Source organism: Scophthalmus maximus, chromosome 2, assembly GCF_022379125.1.
Source record: "Scophthalmus maximus strain ysfricsl-2021 chromosome 2, ASM2237912v1, whole genome shotgun sequence".
In the NCBI taxonomy this organism is placed as follows: domain Eukaryota; kingdom Metazoa; phylum Chordata; class Actinopteri; order Pleuronectiformes; family Scophthalmidae; genus Scophthalmus; species Scophthalmus maximus.
In genome coordinates this window covers 26,815,332-26,837,417 of record NC_061516.1, presented here as the reverse complement: position 1 = coordinate 26,837,417, position 22,086 = coordinate 26,815,332, and the positions used below count along the sequence as shown (strand labels likewise).

Here is a 22,086-nt window from a genome sequence, read left to right as displayed (position 1 = left end):
AGATAAGGGAAGATAGGCTAAATAGATTTAAGTATTCTTAGCTTAAGATTTAGTTTTAATCTACTACTAATAATAATTTACAATAAGGGAACATAGAAGGGTTGTTACAATGCCGAAAAAGGACACTAAAATTCCCAAAGTAATTACTCCTGTTGATGTAGTACAAAAGAATAATCCTTTAGTTAGTGGTATCACAAAGTTTTCTGGAAAATGGCACAAACGTTGGCCTGACATTGAACAACCATGGCCAGTGGAAGGGACTCTTAACCCAGATGTAATTAAAACAATACAAGTGCTTGTGTCCACCTATAAGGTGAACCAAAAGAAGGGGAAAAACGCAGAGAAAAGAGACAAATAGAGCTCAGCATTCTCCAGTTGTTTGAAAATGAGGGACAGAAACTGGTAAAAGCTGCAAAAGATAACAGAGATAGAGGTGCAGAAGAAATAGCAAAAGATGCAAAAGTAACAGAAAAACTAATGGCGGAAATCAATACACCTTTCTCACATACGGATCCAGTGAAGAAACCCCCACCTTATGAGAAGGAGGTGAAGTTTAAGGACATCTGTCCTCAGCTTCCAGTGATCAGTCAGGAGGGCGACTACTGCATCAGAGATGAGGATGACCAAATAATAGAAATAGGACAAGCGGAAACAACTATAAAGATGAATCCAAGCTCCAAAAGTAAGAAGAAAATGACACGCCTGGAAACCAAAGGTAGACTGAGGATCAGGAAGATGGAAATCAGAGATGATGATGATCAAAGTGATGCAGAGGAGATCATGGGTGGATATGATCCTGTGGTCAGGCGGAAACTGGAAAGAGCAGAAAGGAGAGGTGATGAAATATGGAAGAAAAAGAACAGAGGAGATTATACCTCTGATGAAAGTGAAAATGGAGACAGCAATGGAGACTTGGTGAATAAAGGTGCTTCATGTTCAAGAGGATTTATCCTGCGACGTTCAGTACCAGAATAGAAGAGGTTGAAAAAGAATGGACCGATGTGGTTTGGAGTTGGATAAGTCGACCAAACCAGTAGAAATAAGAGAATTGGAAGACCAGTTGGAGAAGCTGAAGAGACAGAAAGAAATATTGAGGGAAAAAGATTCCCAAAAATCGGACAGGAGGTATACATTGCGCCCAGGAATAGGGGAGACACTCGAGAAGATGCTTCCAGGGATCAACCAAGGACAGAATTTGGAGTACAAGCCTTGGCAGACTACAGATATGTCAGATATACTTGAGAAATTGCCTACTCTTCAAGATGGAGCGCATCCTTGGATTTCAAAGTTGGAAGAAATTACAGTGGGAACACAGTCTGCCATAGAAGATATTAAGAGACTTTTGGCTAATCTCCTTGGGGTTCCAGTTATGGAAGAGATCCTACAGAAAGCAGGACTTAATCGATATGTGGGGACTGCTGTGAATGATCCTGAGTTGTTTGCTGCAAGTAGAGGTCGGATGTGGAGAGCGTTGAGAGATACGTTTCCAACAAATGTGTATCCTGACAATATTCTTATTGAGTCCCTGGGACAGGACGAAAATCCGAGAGCCTATGTGTCAAGAGTTCATCAGGTGTGGAGAAATGTCACCGGAAATGACCCGGATTTGAGTCAAATGGAGCTGTCAATTTTGCGAGCTAAATTACAGAAGGGGCTGCCCCTACCAGTAAGGAGCAAACTGGCAGAGGTGGTTGGACTTGGAAGAATGGCAAAAGGTGTCTATATGGATCATATAGACCACCAAGTGGAGCTATATAGGAAAAAGGAACATGATCAGAAAGTGGAGGACCAAGAGACCCTCAGAAAACTCAATCAAATACAACTGGTGGAGAATAAGAGGAAGGAGGGGTCCTATGCGTGAGTTGGTTGTGGACTATGTTGACATGATAAAACCAGTTGAAGGCAAGAGATACATGCTAGTTGTTGTGGACAGATTTTCGCGATAGCCGGAGGCCTGTCCAACTAAGCGGAAGGACGATCAGTCAGTTGCCAAGTTTTTGTATAGAGAAGTCATAAGCAGGTGGGGACTTCCAGATCGGATATCCTCAGATAATGGGAAAGAGTTTGTGGATGCAGGAGTGCACTTTAAATAGTTTTTAATCAAGCAAAAGAAACAAAACTTACGGAGTCTGTACGTAAAACAACAAAACAAAGTCCAACTAAAGGTGTCCACAAGAAGTAGCAAAAACGGAGTCCAAACTAAACACTAGAGCCAGGGGCAAAATCACAGACGTTCAGGAACAGATTGGGAGCCAAAACCACAGGGACATACTGGGGTAGACGACAAGGAAACCAACAGCATCTCATGAACAGACTTGGAGAAAAACAACAGACGACCCAACACAGACAAAGGGAAGCACAGAGACTAAATACACACAAGGTGGGCGGGGCAAATAGAACACAGGTGAGACACATTAGGAACAGGTGCAGACAATCACAGGGGCAGGAGACACAGGAAAAACAAAGTGAACAGACACAAGACACAGGAAAGGAAGTGAATCAACACGTGGGAAAGGACTTCAGAATAAAACAGGAAACCAAAACACGGCATCATGACACAGGGGCAGGAGACATGGGCAAAGTAAAAAGTAACTGACAAAAGACCGGGAAACAGGAAGTGCAAAACTAATTCAAAATAAAACAGGAAATGAAAACACAAGATCATGACAGAACCCCCCCCCTCAAGGACCGAAATCCAGACGGTCCAAAAAATTTTTACACAGAGCAGGGTGGGTGGAAGGGGGCCAGGACGGACCGAAAAAACTGTCACTGGGGAACTGGACAGGGGTTTTGCTGGGGGGTTCAGCAGGCGTAGGAGCTCTGGGGGACGGCCCGGAGGCCAGGCATGCAGGCGTAGCAGTTCTGGGGGAAGGCCCGGTGGCCTTGCAGGCAGGCATAGCAGTTCCGGGGGACCACCGATGAGGGACGCGTCGATTGGTCCTTCGACTGGAGACGAGGAGGGGCAGATGTCGACTGGACCACCTACGAAGACGGGACGTTCGGCCCTCCGACTGGCGACGTGGAGCAGGCCTTGGTCGGACCACCAACGCGGGACGCGGTCGACCGGCCCACCGACTGGAGACGTGGAGAAGGCGACGGTCGGACCACCGACGAGGGACGCGTTGATCGGTCCATCGACTGGCGACGAGGAGGAGCAGATGTCTACCTGACCACCGACGAAGAACGTGTCGATTGGTCCATCAACTGAAGACGAGGAGGAGCAGACACTGGCCAGACCACGGACGGGGAACGTGTCGATCCGTCCTCAGACTGAAGACGTGGAACAGGCGTCGGCCATACCACCGACGATGGACGTGTCGATCGGTCCTCCGACGGACGACGAGGAGGAGCAAATGTTGACCGGACCACTGACGAAAAGCGTATCGATTGGTCCATCGACTGGGGATGAGGAGCAGGCAATAGTCGGACCACAGACGGGGGACACGTCGATCGGCCCACCGACCGGAGACGTAGAGCAGGCGTTGATCGGCCCACCGACCGGAGACGTGATACAGGCGGCGGTCGGACCACTGACGGGGAACGTGTCGATCAGCCCACCGACCGGAGAGGTGATACAGGTGACGGTCGGACCACTGGGGAACTGGACAGGGGTTTTGCTGGGGGGTTCAGCAGGCGTAGGAGCTCTGGGGGACGGCCCGGAGGCCAGGCATGCAGGCGTAGCAGTTCTGGGGGACGAGCGGCGCGTCGATCGGCCCACCAACTGGCGACGTGGAGGGGCAGATGCCGACCGGACCACCGACGAGGAACGTGTCGATCGGTCCTCCGACTGAAGACGAGGAGGGGCAGATGCCGACCGGACCACCGACGAGGAACGTGTCGATCGGTCCTCCGACTGAAGACGAGGAGGGGCAGATGCCGACCGGACCACCGACGAGGAACGTGTCGATCAGTCCACCGACTGAGGACGAGGAGGGGCAGACGTTGACCGGACTACCGATGAGGGACTTTTTTATTAAGTTTTTTTATTTTAACTGACGTTTAACTAACTTTGTTATATTTTGAGCGCAAAACAGTTTTCTCCCTCCTTGTTTTTGTTCTAGCATCGTGAACTATGGTGACCCTGGTTTCACACTGTGTGGGCTGCGATCACATGGATCAGCGTCGACCAATAACAGAAGAGAGATGATCACACTATGTCACGTGAGTCCTAGCGCAGGATTAAAGCTGATATACAACGTGAGGTCAGGTGAACTGTGCAGAGCAGCTCTGCCTACAGGCACACAAGTATGTTCTGTATCTGCAGGAGGGAAATGTGTGTGTTGGGTGTGTGTGTGTGTGTGTGGATGATTTGTGCTTTTGGATTCAACTGTTCTTTCACTGTTTTCAGAAAACGTGAGGTCAAAGGTTTATTGTGCTTCTCGTTGCAGCTCCGTCGACAGGTTGATATTTAAATGCTTCTCTGAGATGTTGCGGGCTGGTCAGTCTCAGGGCAACGTGACGGTTGGACTGGTGTTTCTGGAGAGAGTGTTGTTTTCCACTCTGACTACGGCACCGTACTGCATCTTCTTCTTCATTAACGTCACCATGTTGTTCACTCTTAGGAGCAAAGCCGTGTTCCGTGACTCCTCCCGTTACGTCCTGTTGTTCAACCTGGTGATGGCAGACACGCTGCAGATGACACTGAGCCAATTACTGTACCTGCTGTCTATCTGCCGAGTGCTGCTGACGTACCCTGTCTGTGGTCTGCTGGTCATGTTCTCCAACCTAACATTTGAAATCTCTCCCCTCACGCTGGTGGTGATGTCACTGGAGAGATACGTGGCCGTGTGCTACCCACTGAGACACGCCGCCATCGTCACCATCAGGAACACCGCTGTGGCCATCGCCCTGGTTTGGTTCTCCAGTTTACTAAACGTCCTCACTCGGGTTCTGCTGCTGTTAGACTTTCCCTTCGAGAAGCTGGACACGCTGCAGATGAGCAACTTTTGCAACGTATTTGTCATGTTCCTCGGGTCGATGTCCGATGATTATGACAAAGCCTACACCTGTTTTCTGTTTGTCTCTGCGACCGTGACGATCGCCTCCACCTACGTGGGCGTGATGGTCGCCGCCAGGTTGGCGTCTGCGGACAAAGCTTCGGCTCATAAGGCTCGTAACACGCTGCTGCTGCACCTGGTGCAGCTGGGCCTCAGTCTGCTGTCCACCATGCACAACGCCATGGTTGTCGCCGTGTCAAAAATTGTCACGCTGAACCTGCTCCTGCGCCTCCTGAATGTTTTTTATGTGTTCATCATCTTGCTGCCGCGGTGTCTGAGCTGCCTCATCTACGGGCTCAGAGACAAGAGCATCAGGCCCGTGCTCCTGTTCCACCTGTGCTGTCGTCTGAAGGTGTCGACCAAGACTCAGGTCTCGCCCTGAGACACAGGCCACGAGTTCACCTCTGTGTGTTCGTCACGTGTTTATTGTAGAGCAAGAAACAAAGAGGGAACTTGTGTTTGTGAAAGATGACATGTTTATAATTAAGTCTGAGGCCACAGAACTGTGTCAGGACATTCTCCGCAGTTTGTCTTCCACATGTCTGAGTCAGAAAATCCCTGGATCGTTCTGATCAGCACATGATGAAAACACCAGTCGCTCGCTGTGAATCCTCAGGAGATTCTCCTGCTGCTGTTTCCTCACAGTGACTCACTCAGATATTCTCCAGAGGTTAAACCAGGAGGCTGAAGGAGAAAGTGCAGAGAATGTCCGGACACAGTTCTGTGGACAAAGTCCCGTTGTAGTTTAGTCAGTGTGTCTCTGATCAATAGAATTTCACGGTGACAAGGACCACGACAATATGTCATTGAAAGGTTTTTAGGGAAGTCGGTGTGCTGGATGTTGACTGTGAATGATTCAGGTGTGATTCCACCCGAACAGATGGAGGGGAGAGGACTGGGGGGGGGGTGATGCTCCAGAAACCAAACTTCACTAATTAAACTTCATTAGTCAAACATGTGAAAGGTAAAGGAACAAAATGATATGTGGGATACAGTGATGTTTAGGACATATTAATAGACACCCCTGTCTTATTTTTCATTGTTTATCATAATTATAATTTTGTTAATTTATGTGTACCTGACATATTCATGTGCACTATCAACTGTAATGTTGTAGTAAACTGATGATGATTTGAATGGCAACTCAGGCAATTTGGGCAGCTTAGGGGTCCTCTGGGTGAGACGGGGAAGGAACACACGTCACTCATTAGACAGACAAGCTGCAGTGTGCAGACATGTTGTGCTGATGTGTGTGTGTCTCTGCATTTCCAGAACCGGAACCAGAACGCGTGGAAGTCTCTTTTGTGTCCACGCGTGCAACAGATACGATATGATTTCCATTCATAACATTTTGTAATTCTTCCTAAAACAAGGGAAATATTTGTCCAGATAAAAGTCTTGTGTGTGTTTTGTCATCTTCCTTAAACAGTTTTGTCCTGATCCAGACACACAGCGACATCTGCTGCTTTGCATCTCATGAGTGTTTGTGAAAAAAAAAAATTAAACATGATGAAACTGTGTTTGAAATTGTATTTTTATTCAAACGTACATATAGATGCAGCTGCAAATTGAGTTGGACTCTGTTAAGCTGTCAGAAATGACTTTCTGACAGTTAAATGCAAAAGAGATATTTTCAGGCTAAGATAAGATAATAAAGACTTTATTAATTCCACAATGGGAAAATTCACTTGTCCCAGCAGCAGCAAGAGTCAAAAGGCATCAGGGAAGAGGTCGATAATAAAATATAGCAAGAAAATATAGAATACAAGTAGAAAAGAAACGATACACAAGAAGCTATATACATTATATACAAAGAGTGCAAAGAGTAATTGCTCAATGAAAAAAGGCTAAAAGTGAGTCACAGTGTGAATCAAGTTCACAAACTGAAACCGAAATAATAAAAGACAGCGTATGATTAAAGAAAGTAAAATATATATAATGACGTGGAAAAAGTCATAATGAATCTGTACAAACTCATCACTGTGACCTGCGTCCTCAACAAAGACAACCCAAGTGTGTGAAGACTGTCTTCTCTGTACTGACCAGCAGAGGGCGACTCTGTGAGAACGTTCATGGTTCAATTGCTAGTTTCAAGTCTTCTTCAAATACATGATGTTCATTTTTTTTGTTTTGTTACAATAATAGTAAATTGAGTGTCAAACAGACCATAAAGCACCGGATGTATTGGGGGACGTGGATAACGAGTCGGAATTTACGACTCAGAAAATCAGAAGAAATTCACCATCCCGACTTCCGAGTTCAGAGGTATAACGGAACGTGGCATCGTGCAACATGAAGTTAAATGACTTCCTCTTTCTCTTTTTACGGCAGTTGTAACCCTCTCTGCTGCCCCCTTCTGGAACCAGCGTGTTACTGTGTCGTCTTCATTAGGACGACTGATTGACCTTCATCGTGGTAGTTTTTATTTAACTGACTTTTCTTTTTTATATTTCGAGCGCAAAACAGTTTTCTCCCTCCTTGTTTTAGTTCTAGCATCGTGAACGATGGTGACCCTGGTTTCACACTTTGTGGGCTGCAATCACATGGATCAGCGTCGACCAATAACAGAAGAGAGATGATCACACTATGTCACGTGAGTCCTAGCGCAGGATTAAAGCTGATATACAACGTGAGGTCAGGTGAACTGTGCAGAGCAGCTCTGCCTACAGGCACACAAGTACGTTCTGTATCTGCAGGAGGGAAATGTGTGTGTGTGTGTGTGTGTGTGGATGATTTGTGCTTTTGGATTCAACTGTTCTTTCATTGTTTTCAGAAAACGTGAGGTCAAAGGTTTATTGTGCTTCTCGTTGCAGCTCCGTCGACAGGTTGATATTTAAATGTTTCTCTGAGATGTTGCGGGCTGGTCAGTCTCAGGGCAACGTGACGGTTGGACTGGTGTTTCTGGAGAGAGTGTTGTTTTCCACTCTGACTACGGCACCGTACTGCATCTTCTTCTTCATTAACGTCACCTTGTTGTTCACCCTGAGGAGCAAAGCCTTGTTCCGTGACTCCTCACGTTACGTCCTGTTGTTCAACCTGGTGATGGCAGACACGCTGCAGATAACAATGAGCCAATTACTGTACCTGCTGTCTGTCTGCCGAGTGCTGCTGACGTACCCCGTCTGTGGTCTGCTGGTCATGTTCTCAACCCTTTTCAATGAAATCTCTCCCCTCACGCTGGTGGTTATGTCACTGGAGAGATACGTGGCCGTGTGCTACCCACTGAGACACGCCGCCATCGTCACCATCAGGAACACCGCCGTGGCCGTGGCCGTTGTCTGGTTCTCCAGTTTACTAAACGTCCTCACTCGGGTTCTGCTGCTGTTAGACTTTCCCTTCGAGAAGCTGGACACGCTGCAGATGAGCAACTTTTGCAGCTTATTTGTCATGTTCCTCGGGTCGATGTCCGATGATTATGACAAAGCCTACACCTGTTTTCTGTTTGTCTCTGCGACCGTGACGATCGCCTCCACCTACGTGGGCGTGATGTTCGCCGCCAGGTCGGCGTCTGCGGACAAAGCTTCGGCTCATAAGGCTCGTAACATGCTGCTGCTGCACCTGGTGCAGCTGGGCCTCATTCTGCTGTCCACCATGCACAACACCATGCTTGTCGCCGTGTCAAAAATTGTCACGCTGAACTTGCTCCTGCGCCTCCTGAATGTTTTTTATGTGTTCATCATCTTGCTGCCGCGGTGTCTGAGCTGCCTCATCTACGGGCTCAGAGACAAGAGCATCAGGCCCGTGCTCCTGTTCCACCTGTGCTGTCGTCTGAAGGTGTCGACCAAGACTCAGGTCTCGCCCTGAGACAAAGGCCACGAGTTCACCTCTGTGTGTTCGTCACGTGTTTATTAAAGAGCAAGAAACAAAGAGGGAACTTGTGTTTGTGAAAGATGACATGTTTATAAGTAAGTCTGAGGCCACAGAACTGTGTCAGGACATTCTCCGCAGTTTGTCTTCCACATGTCTGAGTCAGAAAATCCCTGGATCGTTCTGATCAGCACATGATGAAAACACCAGTCGCTCGCTGTGAATCCTCAGGAGATTCTCCTGCTGCTGTTTCCTCACAGTGACTCACTCAGATATTCTCCAGAGGTTAAACCAGGAGGCTGAAGGAGAAAGTGAAAGGGTGATGCTCCAGAAACCAAACTTCACTAATTAAACTTCATTAGTCAAACATGTGAAGGGTAAAGGAACAAAATGATATGTGGGATACAGTGATGTTTAGGACATATTAATAGACACCCCTGTCTTATTTTTCATTGTTTATTATAATTATTATTTTGTTAATTTATGTTCACCTGACATATTCTTGTGCACTATTCAATTCAATTCTATTTTATTTGTATAGTGCCATATCACAACATAAATTGTCTCAAGGCACTTCACATAGTGAGGTCAATATTACAATATTACAGGGAAAACCCACAAATCCCACGATGAGCAAAGCACTTGGCGATGGTGGAGAGAGAAAAAACTCCCTTTTAACAGGAAGAAATCTCTGACAGAACTAAACTCAGTTGTGGGCAGTCATCTAGCAACTGTAATGTTGTAGTAAACTGATGATGATTTGAATGGCAACTCAGGCAATTTGGGCAGCTTAGGGGTCCTCTGGGTGAGACGGGGAAGGAACACACGTCACTCATTAGACAGACAACCTGCAGTGTGCAGACATGTTGTGCTGATGCGTGTGTGTCTCTGCATTTCCAGAACCGGAACCAAAACGCCTGGAAGTCTCTTTTGTGTCCACGCGTGCAACAGATATGATATGATTCCATTCATAAAATTTTGTAATTCTTCCTAAAACAAGAGAAATATTTGTCCAGATCCAATGTCTTGTGTGTGTGTTTTGTCGTCTTCCTTAAACAGTTTTGTCCTGATCCAGACACACAGTGACATCTGCTGCTTTGCATCTCATGAGTGTGTCAGGGTTGAGCAGGAAGCAGGACCCAAATACAGGAGTACATTTTAAATAGTTTTTAATCAAGCAAAAGAAACTAAACTTACTGAGCCTGTACGTAAAACAACAAAACAAAGTCCAACTAAAGGTGTCCACAAGAAGTAGCAAAAACGGAATCCAAACTAAACACTAGAGACTAAATACAAACAAGGTGGGCGGGGCAAATAGAACACAGGTGAGACACATTAGGAACAGGTGCAGACAATCACAGAGGCAGGAGACACAGGAAAAATAAGACACCAGAAACAAGACACAGGAAAGGAAGTGAATCAACAAGTGGGAAGGGACTTCAGAATCAAACAGGGAACCAAAATACGGAATCATGACACAGGGGCAGGAGACATGGGCAAAGTAAAAAGGAACCAACAAAAGACCGGGAAATAGGAAGTGCAAAACTAATTCAAATTAAACAGGAAATGAAAACACAAGATCATGACAGAACCCCCCCCTCAAGGACCGAAATCCAGACGGTCCAAAAAAAATCTACACAGAGCAGGGTGGGTGGAAGGGGGCCAGGACGGACCGAAAAAACTGTCACTGGAGAACTGGACAGAGGTTTTTCTGGGGGGTTCAGCAGGCGTAGGAGCTCTGGGCGACGGCCCGGAGGCCGGGCATGCAGGCGTAGCAGTTCTGGGGGAAGGTCCAGTGGCCTTGCAGGCAGGCACGACAGTTCTGGGGGAAGGCCCGGTGGCCTTGCAGGCAGGCACGACAGTTCTGGGGGAAGGGCCGGTGGCCTTGCAAGCAGGCAAGACAGTTCTGGGGGAAGGCCCCGGAGGCCTTGCAGGCAGGCACGACAGTTTGGGGTAAGGCCCGGAGGCCTTGCAAGCAGGCAAGACAGATCTGGGGGATGGCCCGGAGGCCTTGCAGGCAGGCATAGCAGTTCCGGGGAACCACCGATGAGGGACGTGTCAATCGGTCCTTCGACTGGAGACGAGGAGGGGCAGATGTCGATCGGCCCTCCGACTGGCGACTTGGAGCAGGCCTTGGTCGGACCACCAACGAGGGACGCGGTCGATCGGCCCACCGTCCGGGGACGTGGTGAAGGCAACGGTCGGATCACCAACGAGGGACGAGGTCGATCGGCCCACCGACCGGAGACGTGGAGAAGGCAACGGTTGGACCAACGATGGGGAAAGTTTTGATCGGCCCACCGGGTGGGGACGAGGAGGGTTCGGCTGGACCACCGACGGTGAACATGTCGATCAGCCCACCGACTGGCGACGTAGAGCAGAGCTCTGCTAGACCACCGATGAGCGGCGCGTTGATCGGCCCACCGACTGGTGACATGTAACAGGCATTGGCCGGACCACCGACGTGATTGACCCACCGACTGGAGATGAGGAGCAGACGTTGGCCGGACCACCGACGGGGAACATGTCGATCAGCCCACCGACTGGGGACGAGGAGGGTTCGCCTGGACCACCGACGAGTGACGTGTTGATTGGCCCACCGACTGGAGACATGTAACAGGCATTGGCCGGACCACCGACGGGGAACATGTCGATCGGTCCACTGACTGGAGACTTGGAGCAGTCATCGGTCGGACCACCGATGGGGAACGTGTCGATCGACCCACCAGCTTGAGATGAGGAGCAGACGTCGGCCGGACCACCGACGGGGAACATGTCGATCAGCCCACCGACTGGGGACGAGGAGGGTTCGGCTGGACCACCGACGAGTGACGTGTTGATTGGCGGATCAGCTAGAGACATATAACAGGCATTGGCCGGACCACTGATGGGGAACGTGTCGATCGGTCCATTGACTGGAGACTTGGAGCAGAATCGGTCAGTCCACCGACGGGGAACGTGTCGATTGACCCATCGACTGGAGATTTGGAGCAGACGTCGGCCGGACCACCAACAGAGTCCAAACTAAACACTAGAGCCAGGGGCAAAATCACAGACGTTCAGGAACAGATTGGGAGCCAAAACCACAGGGACATACCGGGGTAGACGACAAGGAAACCAACAGCATCTGATGAACAGACTTGCGGAAAAACAACAGACGACCCAACACAGACAAAGGGAAGCACAGAGACTAAAGAGACTAAATACACAAGGTGGGCGGGGCAAATAGAACACAGGTGAGACACATTAGGAACAGGTGCAGACAATCACAGGGGCAGGAGACACAGGAAAAACAAAGTGAACAGACACAAGATACAGGAAAGGAAGTGAATCAACACGTGGGAAAGGGACTTCAGAATAAAACAGGAAACCAAAACACGGCATCATGACACAGGGGCAGGAGACATGGGCAAAGTAAAAAGGAACCAACAAAAGACCGGGTAACAGGAAGTGCAAAACTAATTCAAAATAAAACAGGAAATGAAAACACAAGATCATGACAGTGTTTTTGAAAAAAAACATTAAACATGATGAAACTGTGTTAGAAATTGTATTTTTATTCAAACGTACATATAGATGCAGCTGAAAATTGAGTTGGACTCTGTTAAGCTGTCAGAAATGACTTTCTGACAGTTAAATGCAAAAGAGATATTTTCAGGCTAAGATAAGATAATAAAGACTTTATTAATTCCACAATGGGAAAATTCCCTTGTCACAGCATCAAGAGTCAAAAGGCATCAGGGAAGAGGTCGATAATAAAATATAGCAAGAAAATATAGAATACAAGTAGAAAAGAAACGATACACAAGAAGCTATATACATTATATACAAAGAGTGCAAAGAGTAATTGCTTGATGAGAAAAGGCTAAAATTGAGTCACCGTGTGAATCAAGTTCATAAACTGAAACCGAAATAATAAAAGGCAGCGTATGATTAAAGAAAGTAAAATATATATAATGACGTGGAAAAAGTCATAATGAATCTGTACAAACTCATCACTGTGACCTGCGTCCTCAACAAAGACAACCCAAGTGTGTGAAGACTGTCTTCTCTGTACTGACCAGCAGAGGGCGACTCTGTGAGAACGTTCATGGTTCAATTGCTAGTTTCAAGTCTTCTTCAAATACATGATGTTCATTTTTTTTGTTTTGTTACAATAATAGTAAATTGAGTGTCAAACAGACCATAAAGCACCGGATGTATTGGGGGACGTGGATAACGTGTCGGAATTTACAACTCAGAAAATCAGAAGAAATTCACCATCCCGACTTCCGAGTTCAGAGGTATGACGGAACGTGGCATCGTGCAACATGAAGTTAAATGACTTCCTCTTTCTCTTTTTACGGCAGTTGTAACCCTCTCTGCTGCCCCCTTCTGGAACCAGCCTGTTACTGTGTCGTCTTCATTAGGACGACTGATTGACCTTCATCGTGGTAGTTTTTATTTAACTGACTTTTCTTTTTTATATTTCGAGCGCAAAACAGTTTTCTCCCTCCTTGTTTTAGTTCTAGCATCGTGAACGATGGTGACCCTGGTTTCACACTTTGTGGGCTGCAATCACATGCATCAGCGTCGACCAGTAACAGAAGAGAGATGATCACACTATGTCACGTGAGTCCTAGCGCAGGATTAAAGCTGATATACAACATGAGGTCAGGTGAACTGTGCAGAGCAGCTCTGCCTACAGGCACACAAGTACGTTCTGTATCTGCAGGAGGGAAATGTGTGTGTGTGTGTGTGTGTGGATGATTTGTGCTTTTGGATTCAACTGTTCTTTCATTGTTTTCAGAAAACGTGAGGTCAAAGGTTTATTGTGCTTCTCGTTGCAGCTCCGTCGACAGGTTGATATTTAAATGCTTCTCTGAGATGTTGCAGGCTGGTCAGTCTCAGGGCAACGTGACGGTTGGACTGGTGTTTCTGGAGAGAGTGTTGTTTTCCACTCTGACTACGGCACCGTACTGCATCTTCTTCTTCATTAACGTCACCTTGTTGTTCACCCTGAGGAGCAAAGCCTTGTTCCGTGACTCCTCCCGTTACGTCCTGTTGTTCAACCTGGTGATGGCAGACACGCTGCAGATGACACTGAGCCAATTACTGTACCTGCTCGCTGTCTGCCGAGTGGTGCTGACGTACCCCGTCTGTGGTCTGCTGGTCATGTTCTCAACCCTTTTCAATGAAATCTCTCCCCTCACGCTGGTGGTGATGTCACTGGAGAGATACGTGGCCGTGTGCTACCCACTGAGACACGCCGCCATCGTCACCATCAGGAACACCTCCGTGGCCGTGGCCATTGTCTGGTTCTCCAGTTTACTAAACGTCCTCACTCGGGTTCTGCTGCTGTTAGACTTTCCCTTCGAGAAGCTGGAAACGCTGCAGATGAGCAACTTTTGCGGCTTGTTTGTCATGTTCCTCGGGTCGATGTCCGATGATTATGACAAAGCCTACACTTGTTTTCTGTTTGTCTCTGCGACCGTGACGATCGCCTCCACCTACGTGGGCGTGATGGTCGCCGCCAGGTCGGCGTCTGCGGACAAAGCTTCGGCTCATAAGGCTCGTAACACGCTGCTGCTGCACCTGGTGCAGCTGGGCCTCATTCTGCTGTCCACCATGCACAACGCCATGCTTGTCGCCGTGTCAAAAATTGTCACGATGAACCTGCTCCTGCTATTCCTGAATGTTTTTTATGTGTTCATCATGTTGCTGCCGCGGTGTCTGAGCTGCCTCATCTACGGGCTCAGAGACAAGAGCATCAGGCCCGTGCTCCTGTTCCACCTGTGCTGTCGTCTGAAGGTGTCGACCAAGACTCAGGTCTCGCCCTGAGACACAGGCCACGAGTTCACCTCTGTGTGTTCGCCACGTGTTTATTAAAGAGCAAGAAACAAAGAGGGAACTCGTGTTTGTGAAAGATGACATGTTTATAAGTAAGTCTGAGGCCACAGAACTGTGTCAGGACATTCTCCGCAGTTTGTCTTCCACATGTCTGAGTCAGAAAATCCCTGGATCGTTCTGATCAGCACATGATGAAAACACCAGTCGCTCGCTGTGAATCCTCAGGAGATTCTCCTGCTGCTGTTTCCTCACAGTGACTCACTCAGATATTCTCCAGAGGTTAAACCAGGAGGCTGAAGGAGAAAGTGCAGAGAATGTCCGGACACAGTTCTGTGGACAAAGTCCTGCTGTAGTTTAGTCAGTGTGTCTCTGATCAATAGAATTTCACGGTGACAAGGACCACGACAATATGTCATTGAAAGGTTTTTAGGGAAGTCGTGTGCTGGATGTTGACGGTGAATGATTCAGGCGTGATTCCACCCGAACAGATGGAGGGGAGAGGACTGGGGGGGGGGGGTGATGCTCCAGAAACCAAACTTCACTAATTAAACTTCATAAGTCACACATGTGAAAGGTAAAGGAACAAAATGATATGTGGGATACAGTGATGTTAACGACATATTAATAGACACCCCCGTCTTATTTTTCATTGTTTATTATAATTATAATTTTGTTAACTTATGTTCACCTGACATATTCATGTGCACTAGCAACTGTAATGTTGTAGTAAACTGATGATGATTTGAATGGCAACTCAGACAATTTGGGCAGCTTAGGGGTCCTCTGGGTGAGACGGGGAAGGAACACACTTCACTCATTAGACAGACAAGCTGCAGTGTGCAGACATGTTGTGCTGATGTGTGTGTGTCTCTGCATTTCCAGAACCGGAACCAGAACGCGTGGAAGTCTCTTTTGTGTCCACGCGTGCAACAGATATGATATGATTTCCATTCATAACATCTTGTAATTCTTCCTAAAACAAGGGAAATATTTGTCCAGATAAAAGTCTTGTGTGTGTTTTGTCATCTTCCTTAAACAGTTTTGTCCTGATCCAGACACACAGCGACATCTGCTGCTTTGCATCTCATGAGTGTTTGTGAAAAAAAAAACATTAAAAATTATGAAACTGTGTTTGAAATTGTATTTTTATTCAAACGTACATATAGATGCAGCTGCAAATTGAGTTGGACTCTGTTAAGCTGTCAGAAATGACTTTCTGACAGTTAAATGCAAAAGAGATATTTTCAGGCTAAGATAAGATAATAAAGACTTTATTAATTCCACATTGGGAAAATTCACTTGTCACAGCATCAAGAGTCAAAAGGCATCAGGGAAGAGGTCGATAATAAAATATAGCAAGAGAATATAGAATACAAGTAGAAAAGAAACGATACACAAGAAGCTATATACATTATATACAAAGAGTGCTAAGAGTAATTGCTTGATGAGAAAAGGCTAAAAGTGAGTCACAGTGTGAATCAAGTTCACAAACTGAAACCGAAATATTAAAAGGCAGCGTATGATTAAAGAAAGTAAAATATATATAATGACGTGGAAAAAGTCATAATGAATCTGTACAAACTCATCACTGTGACCTGCGTCCTCAACAAAGACAACCCAAGTGTGTGAAGCCTGTCTTCTCTGTACTGACCAGCAGAGGGCGACTCTGTGAGAACGTTCATGGTTCAATTGCTAGTTTCAAGTCTTCTTCAAATACATGATGTTCATTTTTTTTGTTTTGATACAATAATAGTAAATTGAGTGTCAAACAGACCATAAAGCACCGGATGTATTGGGGGACGTGGATAACGAGTCGGAATTTACGACTCAGAAAATCAGAAGAAATTCACCATCCCGACGTCCGAGTTCAGAGGTATGACGGAACGTGGCATCGTGCAACATGAAGTTAAATGACTTCCTCTTTCTCTTTTTATGGCAGTTGTAACCCTCTCTGCTGCCCCCTTCTGGAACCAGCCTGTTACTGTGTCGTCTTCATTAGGACGACTGATTGACCTTCATCGTGGTAGTTTTTATTTAACTGACTTTTCTTTTTTATATTTCGAGCGCAAAACAGTTTTCTCCCTCCTTGTTTTAGTTCTAGCATCGTGAACGATGGTGACCCTGGTTTCACACTGTGTGAGCTGCGATCACATGGATCAGCGTCGACCAATAACAGAAGAGAGATGATCACACTATGTCACGTGAGTCCTAGCGCAGGATTAAAGCTGATATACAACATGAGGTCAGGTGAACTGTGCAGAGCAGCTCTGCCTACAGGCACACAAGTATGTTCTGTATCTGCAGGAGGGAAATGTGTGTGTTGGGTGTGTGTGTGTGTGTGTGGATGATTTGTGCTTTTGGATTCAACTGTTCTTTCACTGTTTTCAGAAAACGTGAGGTCAAAGGTTTATTCTGCTTCTCGTTGCAGCTCCGTCGACAGGTTGATATTTAAATGCTTCTCTGAGATGTTGCGGGCTGGTCAGTCTCAGGGCAACGTGACGGTTGGACTGGTGTTTCTGGAGAGAGTGTTGTTTTCCACTCTGACTACGGCACCGTACTGCATCTTCTTCTTCATTAACGTCACCTTGTTGTTCACCCTGAGGAGCAAAGCCTTGTTCCGTGACTCCTCCCGTTACGTCCTGTTGTTCAACCTGGTGATGGCAGACACGCTGCAGATGACACTGAGCCAATTACTGTACCTGCTGTCTGTCTGCCGAGTGGTGCTGACGTACCCCGTCTGTGGTCTGCTGGTCATGTTCGCCAACCTCACCAATGAAATCTCTCCCCTCACACTGGTGGTGATGTCACTGGAGAGATACGTGGCCGTGTGCTACCCACTGAGACACGCCGCCATCGTCACCATCAGGAACACCGCCGTGGCCGTGGCCGTTGTCTGGTTCCTCACGTCGTTGAACGTCCTCACTCGGGTTCTGCTGCTGTTAGACTTTCCCTTCGAGAAGCTGGACACGCTGCAGATGAGCAACTTTTGCAGCTTATTTGTCATGTTCCTCGGGTCGATGTCCGATGATTATGACAAAGCCTACACCTGTTTTCTGTTTGTCTCTGCGACCGTGACGATCGCCTCCACCTACGTGGGCGTGATGGTCGCCGCCAGGTCGGCGTCTGCGGACAAAGCTTCGGCTCATAAGGCTCGTAACACGCTGCTGCTGCACCTGGTGCAGCTGGGCCTCAGTCTGCTGTCCACCATGCACAACGCCATGCTTGTCGCCGTGTCAAAAATTGTCACGCTGAACCTGCTCCTGCGCCTCCTGAATGTTTTTTATGTGTTCATCATCTTGCTGCCGCGGTGTCTGAGCTGCCTCATCTACGGGCTCAGAGACAAGAGCATCAGGCCCGTGCTCCTGTTCCACCTGTGCTGTCGTCTGAAGGTGTCGACCAAGACTCAGGTCTCGCCCTGAGACACAGGCCACGAGTTCACCTCTGTGTGTTCGTCACGTGTTTATTAACGAGCAAGAAACAAAGAGGGAACTCGTGTTTGTGAAAGATGACATGTTTATAAGTAAGTCTGAGGCCACAGAACTGTGTCGGGACATTCTCCGCAGTTTGTCTTCCACATGTCTGAGTCAGAAAATCCCTGGATCGTTCTGATCAGCACATGATGAAAACACCAGTCGCTCGCTGTGAATCCTCAGGAGATTCTCCTGCTGCTGTTTCCTCACATGGACTCACTCAGATATTCTCCAGAGGTTAAACCAGGAGGCTGAAGGAGAAAGTGCAGAGAATGTCCGGACACAGTTCTGTGGACAAAGTCCTGCTGTAGTTTAGTCAGTGTGTCTCTGATCAATAGAATTTCACGGTGACAAGGACCACGACAATATGTCATTGAAAGGTTTTTAGGGAAGTCGGTGTGCTGGATGTTGACGGTGAATGATTCAGGTGTGATTCCACCCAAACAGATGGAGGGGAGAGGACTGGGGGGGGGGGGTGATGCTCCAGAAACCAAACTTCACTAATTAAACTTCATAAGTCACACATGTGAAAGGTAAAGGAACAAAATGATATGTGGGATACAGTGATGTTAACGACATATTAATAGACACCCCCGTCTTATTTTTCATTGTTTATTATAATTATAATTTTGTTAACTTATGTTCACCTGACATATTCATGTGCACTAGCAACTGTAATGTTGTAGTAAACTGATGATGATTTGAATGGCAACTCAGACAATTTGGGCAGCTTAGGGGTCCTCTGGGTGAGACGGGGAAGGAACACACGTCACTCATTAGACAGACAAGCTGCAGTGTGCAGACATGTTGTGCTGATGTGTGTGTGTCTCTGCATTTCCAGAACCGGAACCAGAACGCGTGGAAGTCTCTTTTGTGTCCACGCGTGCAACAGATATGATATGATTTCCATTCATAACATCTTGTAATTCTTCCTAAAACAAGGGAAATATTTGTCCAGATAAAAGTCTTGTGTGTGTTTTGTCGTCTTCCTTAAACAGTTTTGTCCTGATCCAGACACACAGCGACATCTGCTGCTTTGCATCTCATGAGTGTTTGTGAAAAAAAAAACATTAAAAATTATGAAACTGTGTTTGAAATTGTATTTTTATTCAAACGTACATATAGATGCAGCTGCAAATTGAGTTGGACTCTGTTAAGCTGTCAGAAATGACTTTCTGACAGTTAAATGCAAAAGAGATATTTTCAGGCTAAGATAAGATAATAAAGACTTTATTAATTCCACATTGGGAAAATTCACTTGTCACAGCATCAAGAGTCAAAAGGCATCAGGGAAGAGGTCGATAATAAAATATAGCAAGAGAATATAGAATACAAGTAGAAAAGAAACGATACACAAGAAGCTATATACATTATATACAAAGAGTGCTAAGAGTAATTGCTTGATGAGAAAAGGCTAAAAGTGAGTCACAGTGTGAATCAAGTTCACAAACTGAAACCGAAATAATAAAAGGCAGCGTATGATTAAAGAAAGTAAAATATATATAATGACGTGGAAAAAGTCATAATGAATCTGTACAAACTCATCACTGTGACCTGCGTCCTCAACAAAGACAACCCAAGTGTGTGAAGCCTGTCTTCTCTGTACTGACCAGCAGAGGGCGACTCTGTGAGAACGTTCATGGTTCAATTGCTAGTTTCAAGTCTTCTTCAAATACATGATGTTCATTTTTTTTGTTTTGATACAATAATAGTAAATTGAGTGTCAAACAGACCATAAAGCACCGGATGTATTGGGGGACGTGGATAACGAGTCGGAATTTACGACTCAGAAAATCAGAAGAAATTCACCATCCCGACGTCCGAGTTCAGAGGTATGACGGAACGTGGCATCGTGCAACATGAAGTTAAATGACTTCCTCTTTCTCTTTTTATGGCAGTTGTAACCCTCTCTGCTGCCCCCTTCTGGAACCAGCTTGTTACTGTGTCGTCTTCATTAGGACGACTGATTGACCTTCATCGTGGTAGTTTTTATTTAACTGACTTTTCTTTTTTATATTTCGAGCGCAAAACAGTTTTCTCCCTCCTTGTTTTAGTTCTAGCATCGTGAACGATGGTGACCCTGGTTTCACACTGTGTGAGCTGCGATCACATGGATCAGCGTCGACCAATAACAGAAGAGAGATGATCACACTATGTCACGTGAGTCCTAGCGCAGGATTAAAGCTGATATACAACATGAGGTCAGGTGAACTGTGCAGAGCAGCTCTGCCTACAGGCACACAAGTATGTTCTGTATCTGCAGGAGGGAAATGTGTGTGTTGGGTGTGTGTGTGTGGATGATTTGTGCTTTTGGATTCAACTGTTCTTTCACTGTTTTCAGAAAACGTGAGGTCAAAGGTTTATTCTGCTTCTCGTTGCAGCTCCGTCGACAGGTTGATATTTAAATGCTTCTCTGAGATGTTGCGGGCTGGTCAGTCTCAGGGCAACGTGACGGTTGGACTGGTGTTTCTGGAGAGAGTGTTGTTTTCCACTCTGACTACGGCACCGTACTGCATCTTCTTCTTCATTAACGTCACCTTGTTGTTCACCCTGAGGAGCAAAGCCTTGTTCCGTGACTCCTCCCGTTACGTCCTGTTGTTCAACCTGGTGATGGCAGACACGCTGCAGATGACACTGAGCCAATTACTGTACCTGCTGTCTGTCTGCCGAGTGGTGCTGACGTACCCCGTCTGTGGTCTGCTGGTCATGTTCGCCAACCTCACCAATGAAATCTCTCCCCTCACACTGGTGGTGATGTCACTGGAGAGATACGTGGCCGTGTGCTACCCACTGAGACACGCCGCCATCGTCACCATCAGGAACACCGCCGTGGCCGTGGCCGTTGTCTGGTTCCTCACGTCGTTGAACGTCCTCACTCGGGTTCTGCTGCTGTTAGACTTTCCCTTCGAGAAGCTGGACACGCTGCAGATGAGCAACTTTTGCAGCTTATTTGTCATGTTCCTCGGGTCGATGTCCGATGATTATGACAAAGCCTACACCTGTTTTCTGTTTGTCTCTGCGACCGTGACGATCGCCTCCACCTACGTGGGCGTGATGGTCGCCGCCAGGTCGGCGTCTGCGGACAAAGCTTCGGCTCATAAGGCTCGTAACACGCTGCTGCTGCACCTGGTGCAGCTGGGCCTCAGTCTGCTGTCCACCATGCACAACGCCATGCTTGTCGCCGTGTCAAAAATTGTCACGCTGAACCTGCTCCTGCGCCTCCTGAATGTTTTTTATGTTTTCATCATCTTGCTGCCGCGGTGTCTGAGCTGCCTCATCTACGGGCTCAGAGACAAGAGCATCAGGCCCGTGCTCCTGTTCCACCTGTGCTGTCGTCTGAAGGTGTCGACCAAGACTCAGGTCTCGCACTGAGACAAAGGCCACGAGTTCACCTCTGTGTGTTCGTCACGTGTTTATTGTAGAGCAAGAAACAAAGAGGGAACTCGTGTTTGTGAAAGATGACATGTTTATAATTAAGTCTGAGGCCACAGAACTGTGTCAGGACATTCTCCGCAGTTTGTCTTCCACATGTCTGAGTCAGAAAATCCCTGGATCGTTCTGATCAGCACATGATGAAAACACCAGTCGCTCGCTGTGAATCCTCAGGAGATTCTCCTGCTGCTGTTTCCTCACAGTGACTCACTCAGATATTCTCCAGAGGTTAAACCAGGAGGCTGAAGGAGAAAGTGCAGAGAATGTCCGGACACAGTTCTGTGGACAAAGTCCCGCTGTAGTTTAGTCAGTGTGTCTCTGATCAATAGAATTTCACGGTGACAAGGACCACGACAATATGTCATTGAAAGGTTTTTAGGGAAGTCGGTGTGCTGGATGTTGACGGTGAATGATTCAGGCGTGATTCCACCCGAACAGATGGAGGGGAGAGGACTGGGGGGGGGGGGGGGGGGTGATGCTCCAGAAACCAAACTTCACTAATTAAACTTCATTAGTCAAACATGTGAAAGGTAAAGGAACAAAATGATATG

General features: G+C 47.0%; 5 protein-coding genes across 5 annotated transcripts; all 5 read left to right on the top strand.

Moving 5' to 3' along the window:
- The first annotated feature begins 4,309 nt into the window (after positions 1-4,309).
- LOC118300252 (odorant receptor 131-2-like) lies at positions 4,310-5,426 on the top strand. The gene has a single exon (XM_035624533.2). It carries the CDS (start codon positions 4,426-4,428, stop codon positions 5,377-5,379), a length of 954 nt encoding a protein of 317 aa, XP_035480426.1. The 5' UTR covers positions 4,310-4,425; the 3' UTR covers positions 5,380-5,426.
- A 2,421-nt stretch (positions 5,427-7,847) lies between these two features.
- LOC118301568 (odorant receptor 131-2-like) lies at positions 7,848-8,812 on the top strand. Its single transcript, XM_035627189.2, has one exon. The coding sequence runs from the start codon at positions 7,848-7,850 to the stop codon at positions 8,799-8,801; it is 954 nt and encodes a 317-aa protein (XP_035483082.2). The 3' UTR covers positions 8,802-8,812.
- Positions 8,813-13,598: 4,786 nt separating this feature from the next.
- Positions 13,599-14,624, top strand: LOC118301569 (odorant receptor 131-2-like). Its single transcript, XM_035627190.2, has one exon. It carries the CDS (start codon positions 13,671-13,673, stop codon positions 14,622-14,624), a length of 954 nt encoding a protein of 317 aa, XP_035483083.2. The 5' UTR covers positions 13,599-13,670.
- Positions 14,625-16,905: 2,281 nt separating this feature from the next.
- Positions 16,906-18,158, top strand: LOC124849465 (odorant receptor 131-2-like). The gene has a single exon (XM_047328326.1). The coding sequence runs from the start codon at positions 17,099-17,101 to the stop codon at positions 18,050-18,052; it is 954 nt and encodes a 317-aa protein (XP_047184282.1). The 5' UTR covers positions 16,906-17,098; the 3' UTR covers positions 18,053-18,158.
- A 2,309-nt stretch (positions 18,159-20,467) lies between these two features.
- Positions 20,468-21,475, top strand: LOC118300318 (odorant receptor 131-2-like). Its single transcript, XM_035624624.2, has one exon. It carries the CDS (start codon positions 20,522-20,524, stop codon positions 21,473-21,475), a length of 954 nt encoding a protein of 317 aa, XP_035480517.2. The 5' UTR covers positions 20,468-20,521.
- Positions 21,476-22,086: the final 611 nt, after the last annotated feature.